Raw genomic sequence first — 11333 nt, forward strand, 5'->3', positions numbered from 1 at the left:
TTCCGAATATAAATCATGACCAAATCAGAAGAACTGAAATAAAAGCCAAATCAGATGATGCGTACTGATTAGACTTACTGATTGTTGGCGCGCGCCAGGATCAGCTGGGTCGACGATGTCAGAAGATCACGAGCAGTCGCGTGAAGACGCTTCCCAAAAACCTTATTCGCCCTCTCCCGGTGCAGGATCTAGAAGACGAAGGGTTCCGGAGACCTGCTCTCCTGATCGCAGATGCACCTCTGCGGTCGGGACGAAGGGAACTAAAAGGCGGCTCAGCTATGAAGAGAGGCGAAAGCGAACTGGGATCTGGGGATGATTTGGAGGCTGGCTGCCGGGCTCCTTTTATAGGGTCGAGTCCGCGACCCCCCGTGCTTATCCGCCCACGAAAATCTCGCAATCAGTTGAGATTTTGTAGCGATCGGTTCAAACGGCAAAAGGTAGCCGCGCCCCCGCAAGGCGAGGGGCCGGATTTCGGCGGACCATTCACACGTATGTCGTGCGCCCGCGCCCTTCGCCCCGCCCCGCCCCGCCCCGGCCCGGCCCGGCCCGGCCCGGCCCGGCCAGGCCAGGCCAGGCCAGGCGAGGCGAGGCGAGCGAGCGCGCGCGCGCGTGTGGCTCTCCACACTCTCTCCTCTCATCCATGACTTGGTGAGTGAGTGTGGCTTCCATATTTAAGCTTGCTCTACTCCACAAGAGCTAGCAATATGGTGCTATTGGTTCCACCTATCCCTTTGCCATCCACTTATATGGGCTTTTGAGATTTTCCTGGGATTTATTTGAATAACTTAATTGGGCCAAGCCCATAAATCCTAACAATCCCCCACCAGATCTCAAATGCCCATCTGCAGTTTTCGCCACTGTTCACTACCGTTTAATATACTAGTTTTTCAGCAGAGACTGTTAAGTTGAACTTCCGCCTAGAACTCCAAGTTACACCAACCCACAACTTGGACAATGGACTATGCCTTGAATTGCAACTTTTGCGTGAATGGGTTTCACTTGAAGTCATGACCAGTACTTGGCTACCAGTAGTCCCCTTCTCGGGTGGAGTATATACGTCGTACTCCAAGGTCTCTTCATGAGTTTACTAGAGATCACCCAAATCTCATAGACTGCGACGTTAGACAGTCTAACTCATATAGGTGTGTTCTTTCAAAGAATGTTCTGCAGGACAACATCTTCGCTAATACAAGCCAACAGAACACATTAAGGCACAAAGCCAACCTGCCTTACAGCATTTGAGAGTATTGCATCTTTACTTAGAGAGGGTCAAAAGTTACTCTCCTCAGTTCACCAATGGCTTGTTCTTCCCAGGACCTAATTCACGGGATCTTCGATCACATAGACTGGGTTTCCACCATGGCAACTTTATTCGGGTCTCATACCCATCTCTCTCGATGCGATTTCTATCACATTACGTGGTAGTCCCTTGGTAAAAGGATCTGCCAGATTTTTATCTGTTGAAATATAAGTCACACTTATAACTCCGGAGTTTCTCAACTTTCTGACAGACTTCAATCGTCTTTTGACATGTCTTGATGACTTTCCATTATCCTTAGAACTCGTCACTTTAGCAATCACTGTCTGATTGTCACAGTTCATAAGGATAGCTGGTATTGGTTTCTCAACCACCGGCAAGTCCATCAAGAGTTCACGCAACCATTCTGCCTCAACGGTTGCTGTGTCAAGTGCAGCTAGCTCGGCTTCCATGGTTGACCTCGTCAAAATGGTCTGCTTGCATGACCTCCATGATACCGCACCTCCACCAATAGTAAAGACATAACCACTGGTGGCATAAAGCTCGTCTGCATCAGATATCCAGTTCGAATCACTATATCCTTCAAGTACTGCATGCTGACCAGAATAGTGAATTCCATAACTCATTGTACCTTGCAGGTAGCGCATAACCCGCTCAAGTGCATGCCAATGATCAGTCCCGGGGTTTGACATGAACCTACTCAATTTGCTCACAGCAAACGAGATATCGGGCCTTGTTGCACCAGCAAGATACATGAGTGAACCGACAATCTGAGAGTATCTCAATTGGTCTAAACCAATTCTCTTGTTCTTTCGCAGTGTCACACTGGGATCATAAGGTGTTGGAGAAGGTTTGCACTCAGAGAAGCCAAATCGCTTCAAAACCTTTTCAACATAGTGAGATTGCGAGAGAGTAATCCCACCATCTGCCTTAATCAGCTTGATGTTTAGAATCACATCAGCTTCTCCCAGATCTTTCATATCAAAACTCTTTGATAGAAAAGACTTGACTTCATTGATCACATCAATGTTTGTGCCAAATATCAATATATCATCAACATATAAGCACAATATAACTCCTTCGCCCCCACCACAGCGATAATATACACACCTGTCTGCCTCATTAATGGCAAAGCCTGCAGACGTTAGAGTAGTGTCAAACTTCTCATGCCACTGCTTTGGTGCTTGCTTCAGACCATACAAAGATTTCAATAACTTGCACACCTTGCTTTCTTGACCCTTTACTACAAATCCATCAGGTTGTTCCATATAGATTTCCTCGTCCAGCTCTCCATTAAGAAAAGCTGTCTTTACATCCATCTGATGAACAAGGAGACCATACGAGGCAGCCAAAGAAAGTAGTACTCGAATAGTGGTCATTCTAGCAACAGGTGAGTAAGTATCAAAGAAGTCTTCTCCTTCTTTCTGAGTATAGCCTTTAGCCACAAGCCTAGCCTTGTACTTTTCAATTGTACCATCAGGCTTGAGCTTCTTTTTAAACACCCACTTACAACCCACGGGTTTGCATCCATAGGGTCGATCAGTGACTTCCCACGTACCATTTGAAAGAATAGAGTCCATCTCATTATGAACTGCTTCTTTCCAATCATCTGCATCTGGAGATGCAAATGCTTCTGCAATGGTAGTAGGAGTATCGTCCACAAGGTACACAATGAAATCATTACCAAAGGATTTTTCAACCCTTTGTCTCTTGCTCCTTTTAGGAGCATCATTGTCATCCTCCTCTAGGACAATTTCATGTGGCTGTTCAAAACTCTCAATAGGTGTATTATGTTCAGGAATTATCTCAGAAGAGTATCTAGAATTGCTATGAATGTCTTTCATTGGAAATATATGCTCAAAGAAAGTAGCATCACGTGATTCCATAATAGTATCAACATACACATCAGGAACTTCAGATTTAACTACTAAAAATCTATATGCTATGCTACACGAAGCATATCCAAGAAAGACACAATCCACTGTCCTTGGACCAAGCTTGCGCTTTTTATTAATTGGTACATTGACTTTCGCCATGCACCCCCAAGTGCGCAAGTATGAAAGTGATGGTTTTCTCCCAACCCACTTCTCATAAGGGGTTTTCTCTTCTTTGCCCATAGGAATTCTATTCAGAACATGACATGAAGTCAGAACTGCCTCCCCCCACCATGCCTTAGATAAACCACAAGTGTCTAACATGGCATTCACCAGGTCAGTCAACGTACGGTTTTTCCTTTCAGCAATCCCGTTTGACTCGGGTGAATAGGGAGGAGTCCTCTCATGAATAATGCCATGTTCTGCACAGAAATCGTCAAAGACTTTGGGAAAGAACTCACCACCACGATCTGATCTAAGACGTTTGATCTTTCTCTCTAGTTGGTTTTCAACCTCAGCCTTATAGATTTTAAAGTAGTCTAAAGCCTCATCTTTAGTTTTTAGCAAGTATACATAGCAAAATCTAGACGCATCATCAATCAATGTCATGAAGTATCTCTTACCACCTTTTGTCAACACACCATTCATCTCACAAAGATCAGAATGTATGAGTTCTAGTGGTGCCAGGTGTCTCTCCTCAGCAGCCTTATGAGGCTTTCGAGGTTGCTTCGACTGCACACAACTATGGCACTTAGAACCTTTGACTATGGTGATATTCGGAATTAAACTCATGGTTGCAAACCGAGACATAGAGCCAAAATTAATATGACACAAACGAGAATGCCAAATACTCGCAAGATCATCAACATTAGCACAAATATGGTTCACAGACTTATTATTGAAATCTAACAAAGAAAAGCGGAACAAGCCTCCGCAATCATAGCCTTTACCAATAAATTGTCCAGACTTGGACACAACTAATTTATTGGACTCTAAAACTACCTTGAACCCATCTCTACATAGAAGGGTTCCGCTAACGAGATTCTTGTGTATAGAAGGGACATGATGCACGTTCTTCAGCTGCACGATCTTTCCCGAAGTAAACTTCAGATCCACCGTGCCAGTGCCATGAACAGAAGCATGTGACCCATTCCCCATTAGCACGGAAGAATCCCGGGCGCCCTGATAAGAAGAGAACAAGTTGATGTCAGAACACACATGAACATTAGCACCAGTATCAAGCCACCAGCTAGGTGATTGAAATACTGAGAAGATGAAAGGTAAATTACCATACCCTTTGTCTTCCTCATTGCTAGCGACCACTGTGTTGACATTGCCCTTTTTGCCACGGCGATCCGCTCGATCGGGACAATCCTTGGCAAAATGACCCGCCTCGCCACATGCGAAACATGTCAATTCAGCCTTGTTCTTCTTCTTCTTGAAGTTGGTAGTTTTGTTGGGCTTGTTAGATTTTGGCTTTCCTTTGCCCTTGTTGTGGTTCTTCTGAACCATGTTGGCGCTGGAGTGGCCCTCGCCTCCTTTAGATCCCGTGTCCTTAGCCCGAGCTTTCTCCTCAACATCCAGAGACGCTATCAGATTTTCAACTGATATCTCCTGTCTCTTATGTTTCAGAGCTGTGGCGAAGTTCCTCCATGTAGAAGGCAACTTTGCAATAATGCATCCGGCCACAAATCGGTCAGGAAGGACTATCTTAAGGTGGTCGAGCTCCTTGGCTATACACTGTATTTCATGAGCTTGCTCTACAATAGAGCGATTATCAACCATCTTATAATCATGAAAGCTCTCCATGATATACAGGTCACTGCCAGCATCTGATGCACCATACTTAGTAGTAAGTGCATCCCACAACTGTTTCCCGTCTGTGTACTGCATATTCGCATCAACCAGACGGTCAACAAGGGCGCTAAGAACGGCTCCCGTGAACATAGTATTGGCATGGTCGTACTCTTTCTCCTGTTCAGGAGTCAGTGGACCCTCAGGTCTGCCTTTACTAACATGGAAGACATTCATAGCAGTAAGCCAGAGCGTGGCCTTGACTTGCCATCTCTTAAAGTGCATACCATTAAACTTTTCTGGCTTCAGCGCGTCGGCAAAAGCAGCCATAGAAAAACTAGGAAATTGTCTACAATAAGGTTTTTGGATTGTTGAATAATTAGACAAATTCCAAATTAAATTCCGAATATAAATCATGACCAAATCAGAAGAACTGAAATAAAAGCCAAATCAGATGATGCGTACTGATTAGACTTACTGATTGTTGGCGCGCGCCAGGATCAGCTGGGTCGACGATGTCAGAAGATCACGAGCAGTCGCGTGAAGACGCTTCCCAAAAACCTTATTCGCCCTCTCCCGGTGCAGGATCTAGAAGACGAAGGGTTCCGGAGACCTGCTCTCCTGATCGCAGATGCACCTCTGCGGTCGAGACGAATGGAACTAAAAGGCGGCTCAGCTATGAAGAGAGGCGAAAGCGAACTGGGATCTGGGGATGATTTGGAGGCTGGCTGCCGGGCTCCTTTTATAGGGTCGAGTCCGCGACCCCCCGTGCTTATCCGCCCACGAAAATCTCGCAATCAGTTGAGATTTTGTAGCGATCGGTTAGGATAAGCGTAACAGCCAAGAAACCAAAAAATCAAACGGCAAAAGGTAGCCGCGCCCCCGCAAGGCGAGGGGCCGGATTTCGGCGGACCATTCACGCGTATGTCGTGCGCCCGCGCCCTTCGCCCCGGCCCGGCCCGGCCCGGCCCGGCCAGGCCAGGCCAGGCCAGGCCAGGCGAGGCGAGGCGAGCGAGCGCGCGCGCGCGTGTGGCTCTCCACACTCTCTCCTCTCATCCATGACTTGGTGAGTGAGTGTGGCTTCCATATTTAAGCTAGCTCTACTCCACAAGAGCTAGCAATATGGTGCTATTGGTTCCACCTATCCCTTTGCCATCCACTTATATGGGCTTTTGAGATTTTCCTGGGATTTATTTGAATAACTTAATTGGGCCAAGCCCATAAATCCTAACGGTAAAAACACTAATTGTTATTCTATATTCTTGCTAGCATCACTCATATTGGATGTTTACATACTTAAAAGATATAACAAAGTGTCCGTTCATTGCTATAGAGATGAGTGTGAATGTGGTTTCAAGGAAACAACCATACAATGCAATACTAAAATAGAAATAACAATTAAAAATCTACAACAAAACATAACGTAAAGATAACCATTGTGGAATAACATCTTTACTCTTTGACTCTTTGTTGATGGTTCCAAGTGCAGGAGTACTTGGAGAACTGATCCTGAGTCTCTGACCATCAGAAAGACGCACTACCATCGATCAGTTTCAACGATGCAGAAAAAGAAATGACGAAAGAAACATAGGCTGCATGAAACTTCAGTAGAGCAAATGATGTTAGAAACATAGCATAAAAGTGAATAACCTTGTCAGCAGCTGCTTGTAGCGTGACATGGTCACCCCATTCACCATACCTGGAAAAGATTATTTTCAATAATAGAACAGTCAGAAAAATCACAAATTCAAGGACTTCTATTATTGAAGCGGCAAAGTTAATATAGTAATATCCATACTTCTTCATTTTCTTGCAATAATGTTTATATTTCATTGGAACGTAACCTTCATATAAGGAGTTACATTCCTTGAGCTGCAAAAAGAGAAAAACAGCACATATAAGCATGCAGGCCTCTCAGGAATGAAAAAAAAAATATTAGACAATGGTTAGAAAATTATGTTTCTGAATACTTTATCTGTTCTTTTTTCGATAGGAAATGTTTTATTTGATTTTGTTCTCAAATAGAATGAGACTGATAAGTTGCTTAGGACAATAAGGTTTTGTTATTGTTGTTGCTGTATCAAAGAAATACTGAAATAGAATGGGCATGAGTTGGTGTACCTGACAATTTCCGTCACCAGATACTCTCACCTCAAACAAGCTGTATGCATTTAGCCTACAAAGAACACTTAATCGTGAACACATGTTGATGTTTTATCTATAACCGAAACAGGCACAAGTTACAAGAGACTGAAGTTCCATATCCCCAAAAGAGTTGAAAGAAATTTAATATCTAAAAGGGAAAAATTGGAAATGCAGTTTATGTGTTGTACAATTATCGATATCAAGGAAGAAAACAGAACCACAAAGTGTAGGCTGAAAATTATATAACATTAGTGGACACACACACAAGGGAAAAGAAAAAGAAAAGTGTATGCAGGGAAAAAGAGAGAGGCCTAGCTGAACAAAGTTAACTGTAAAAGAGAGGAACGATGATTTGCATAACTTGTTTATATCCACATTTATCTACAATACTCTCATGATGTCTGTGATGGCATTTCAAATATCTTTCTCCACAAACACAACTTGCATCCATTCCCAAGTATTTCAGCATGCATTTAACATATGACATGATAAAATATCCACATAGACTTAAAGTGATGTTCCATGTATGTAATACTCAATTCTGCATGTATGGGATGACAATGGCCTCTCAAATGTACAAATATATATGTACAGTAGAGGCACTGATATTGCGCTTGATGCACAGGGACCTATGATGATACAATAGAAAACTTGATGGCTTACCTCAGGCGTCAATGGGCAAAGGCCATCTTTTCTTTTCAAGTCTGAGTCAATCACTTTTTCTTTCCACCATGGATAAGCATACCTGAAGCCAAGAGCAGTTCAGAGCATGTCACTTCAACATACCATCCTCGCCGCTCTTCCCATCGGGGTAGAAGTAGATCGCCCAGTCGAATCCCCCCACGTTGAAGGGCTCGAAGGCGATGAACTTCCCCAGCCAGGGAGCGGTGTGCGAGACCGGCGCCGAGGCGAACGCCGCCACGGACGCGTGCGGTGTGGCGGTGCTACGGGAGGACAGTCGAAGCCTAAGCTCCTCATCATTGCTTGGGATCCACTTTAGTAGTGTGTCTATCAAGTCTGATGGAAGTTCATTTCCTACAAATTAGCAAGGGCAGTGGATGAAATAAAATACAGAGATGGGGAACAGTATACCTCTGAGAAACTAAAATGCTTGCATACTAAAAGATAGATGTTCGATATTTGGAAATGTGTTAACACCTTAGTTCAGAAAAAAAACAGATTAGTCTCTAATCTTTATATGTAGGTTATGATGTCAAAATAATAGTCATGTAGCAGCGTCATTATATCCAATGTTACAAGAGAAGTTGTAAACAGTGAATGTAACAAATTAGATACAAATAATGTAAGAATCGTGCTTCATCAAATCAGCAAATGATATGTTTTGAAAATTTGATCAATTCATACTTGCCAGTGGCCATAAGCAATCTTTTTCAGTGTTAAAGTTGCTATTGCAAGATAGGCGAAAAATCAAGTAACAAAAATACTACATGAAAATTAAGGAGCTCAAAAGTTCTAGCATAGTTTATACTTTACCAGAACTCTTTGAATGAAGCTGAATACCAGTTCAGTACAAGAAGAGACCGTGTACAGTGAGTTCTCTGCTTGTTCTGTAACTAATAGATTGATTGATTTTTATCAGAATCAAATTGGTAGGTACGACCATTAAGAGATATGGATATCTGACAACATATAGAGAACATATGTGTAACAAACGATTGCGACAGCAACGGTGCAACACTACATTTCAAAAGTGCATCTTCTGCCTAGTGTTGCTAAGTGCTATCATGTTTCATAAAAGATCCAGATGCAATATCAGTTGGACCTCTCCCATGGTTGCAAAACATACTTTATGCTTTCAAACATCAGAGCAAAGTTGTGCGACAACAGGACTAACTGTACTTCAGTAAAACACAATATGTTGCTTCCTGGCAGATTACTCATTTTCCAATTACGTCAGTGCAATAATCTAAGACACAAGCACTGAGCAGAAGCAAATAGTAGTTGCCAAAAATTGAGTTGGGAGGTTACGTCAAATTAAGTTACCAAGGACACGAATGTCGGTTTGAGAAGCTTCCATGATTGAATTAATCATCACACCATGCTCGCCAATAAGGCTTGCTGCCTGCTCACTTGGTGCAAGAATCTGCCTCACAATCACATTATCGGGTCCCACATCTAAAGAGTCATTGTTAATTGTTTGCTGATATACTCTTAGTAGGGCATCCATGGCTGGAGGTAATGGCTCATCAAGCTGCTCCCTTCCAAAAATGATTACCTTTCCAAAAATTAAAGCAAATTTTAGGATATCTTTCTTTTCAGTTGAGCCAAAACATAAATCATGTTTTTTCTTCTCATGAGCCACCAAGACATATTTAAAAGAATTTTTAACTGTAGAGGATCATTTGATGGATATCTTACAGCTTGCTCTGCCGCACAAAGATGACCGCCAATAATACGAACACATGCTCTTGTTTCCTCACACAGTCTTTTGACCCTCTCACCTTTGTGGCCGATTATTGCACCGACCTTCTGTGCAGGAATCAGCATCCTGAACACAGTAGTTCCAGGCCAACCAGGATACTTGCTTTCACCAGCAGAGGAGGTATTTAGTTCCAGTCTTCAGTTTATATTGATCGATGCAAGCTACTTACTTAGCAAGAGATATTAATCGAATGTTACTATTGCTAGTTACAATCTACACAAGGTTCTTTGATCAAATATAAACAAAGGTCTTCTTAATGTGGGTCGAGTTTTTTAATTAGACATTGATGACACTTATAACTCTACCACCAATAGATATTTCAACATTCAATAATTTGAATCAGAATCTTCTCAAAACAATACTCTAACAAAGGCAGAACATATTTTTTATAACACGTAGCAGAATATATTATTACCTTTCTCTGAATAAATGTTGTGCAAGCAGAACCATCAGATATGTCAAGGTTTACATCAAGGTGCAAGAAGATTAGCTCAAAGAGAATATAGGATGAAGGGTTCACTGGATCAACAATATTATCATGCTTTAATTTACTTACTGAACTGCAGTCAATACTCAATGCTACATTTTAGCGAGAACTCATGCTCGCCTATCAGGTGATCACTCAGAGCTCAAAAATTAGGCTACAGATTGCAGCTACGTTATGTGGTTGATGCATAAGGAGTTACCGATAGTCTTTACAAGAGCAGAATCCATGTCTAAAATGATGGAAGCGTGTTCTGTCCCTCACAACAACCTCCCTTCCATACAACCTTGAAATCAATTTGATTGTGTTATGGCAGTCTAAACACATCCTCAAGTTTTTCACAATTCTTATCATAGTATTAGGTTCTGAACTAAGTAATGCAAAAGCAACTGTCAGCTTCTCGTTGTGCCAGTAAAGAACATTCTGCTTTTCTTCTTCTGTGACTTCAACAAAGACCTCAGTTACGTCAGGAAAATACCCAACAATTTGTTTCTCTAATGTTTCTGATGGATGAATATATAGTAGTAAGAGAAGAGAGAACTCAGTGGTGAAGAAGAGGGAAATCACCATGCTGGACCATCTCGTCGGGCTGCTGAAGCTGCGCGTGGTGAGGGGGGTGAACCTCGCCATCCGCGACCTCCAATCCAGCGATCCCTACGTCGTCATTCGCATCGGCAAACAGGTCCCGCTCCTCCTCGCACTCCGCGGCTTCGGCCATCTCCACCAGCGCGACGAGATCTGCTTGGATGAATATATAGTAGTCAGAGAAGAGAGAACTCAGTGGTGAAGAAGAGGGAAATCCCCATGCTGGACCATCTCGTTGGGCTGCTGAAGCTGCACGTGGTGAGGGGGTGAACCTCGCCGTCCGCGACCTCTGATCCAGCGATCCCTACGTCGTCGTTCGCATAGGCAAACAGGTACCGCTCCTCCTGTGAATGTCGTCGTTCGATGGAAGCGCAACGAGATCTGCTAACCTCCGTCCTCTTCTCCTACACTGGCAGGTGGGGATGAGAAGGAGAGGCATGGGTTTGTTGGCGACCCAGGCATGGTGAGCCGCTGCGTGCTTATCCGCCAGCGGGACGCTGCGTTCACGAGATGCGTGGAGCTGTGCGCGGTGGGGGAGTGGAATCCATCTGCGGGCGGTGGTTAGGGACGAGCAGGACGGCGGATGACGACGCCGTTTTGCGGGGGCAGTGGTTTGCGATGGTGGAAATGATCCTTACCTGGCCCCAGCAATGGGGAGGGGTGAGCGTCGCGGGCAGGTGAGGGCGAGCGGTACGCCTTCCATCGAAGTCAGTGAGAGGCGAAGATTGCGGTGGCGGGGCGGGGTTGGTG

At 43.8% G+C, this 11333-nt stretch overlaps 1 protein-coding gene across 3 annotated transcripts; it reads right to left on the reverse strand.

The window, feature by feature from the left end:
• Positions 1-7711: 7711 nt before the first annotated feature.
• On the reverse strand, positions 7712-11014 carry LOC103635876 (flowering locus K homology domain). Of its 3 annotated transcripts, XM_020543267.1 has the most exons (3): positions 9451-9721; positions 9076-9307; positions 7712-8106 (listed from the first exon to the last, which is right to left on the reverse strand). In XM_020543267.1, exons 1-3 carry the CDS (start codon positions 9577-9579, stop codon positions 7844-7846), a joined length of 624 nt encoding a protein of 207 aa, XP_020398856.1. In that variant the 5' UTR covers positions 9580-9721; the 3' UTR covers positions 7712-7843. The 3 variants fall into 3 exon arrangements, 2 of the variants coding, with proteins under 2 accessions (XP_020398856.1, XP_020398857.1); XM_020543268.1 differs by lacking the exons at positions 9076-9307; positions 9451-9721 and adding an exon at positions 10566-11014; XR_557670.2 differs by lacking the exons at positions 9076-9307; positions 9451-9721 and adding an exon at positions 8230-8359 and having other exon boundaries at positions 8016-8106.
• Between the last annotated feature and the right edge of the window lie 319 nt (positions 11015-11333).

The sequence above is a fragment of the Zea mays genome, chromosome 8, assembly GCF_902167145.1.
Source record: "Zea mays cultivar B73 chromosome 8, Zm-B73-REFERENCE-NAM-5.0, whole genome shotgun sequence".
NCBI lineage: Eukaryota > Viridiplantae > Streptophyta > Magnoliopsida > Poales > Poaceae > Zea > Zea mays.

Bases quoted from the DNA above. Each gene is read 5' to 3' on its own strand.
- LOC103635876 (XM_020543267.1), bottom strand. From the start codon at position 9,579: ATGCTGATTCCTGCACAGAAGGTCGGTGCAATAATCGGCCACAAAGGT. The intron at 9,308-9,450 runs GTAAGATATCCA...ATTTTTGGAAAG, and splicing joins TTTGTGCGGCAGAGCAAGCT to GTAATCATTTTTGGAAGGGA. The intron at 8,107-9,075 runs GTAACTTAATTT...GCTAATTTGTAG, and splicing joins AACCGACATTCGTGTCCTTG to GAAATGAACTTCCATCAGAC.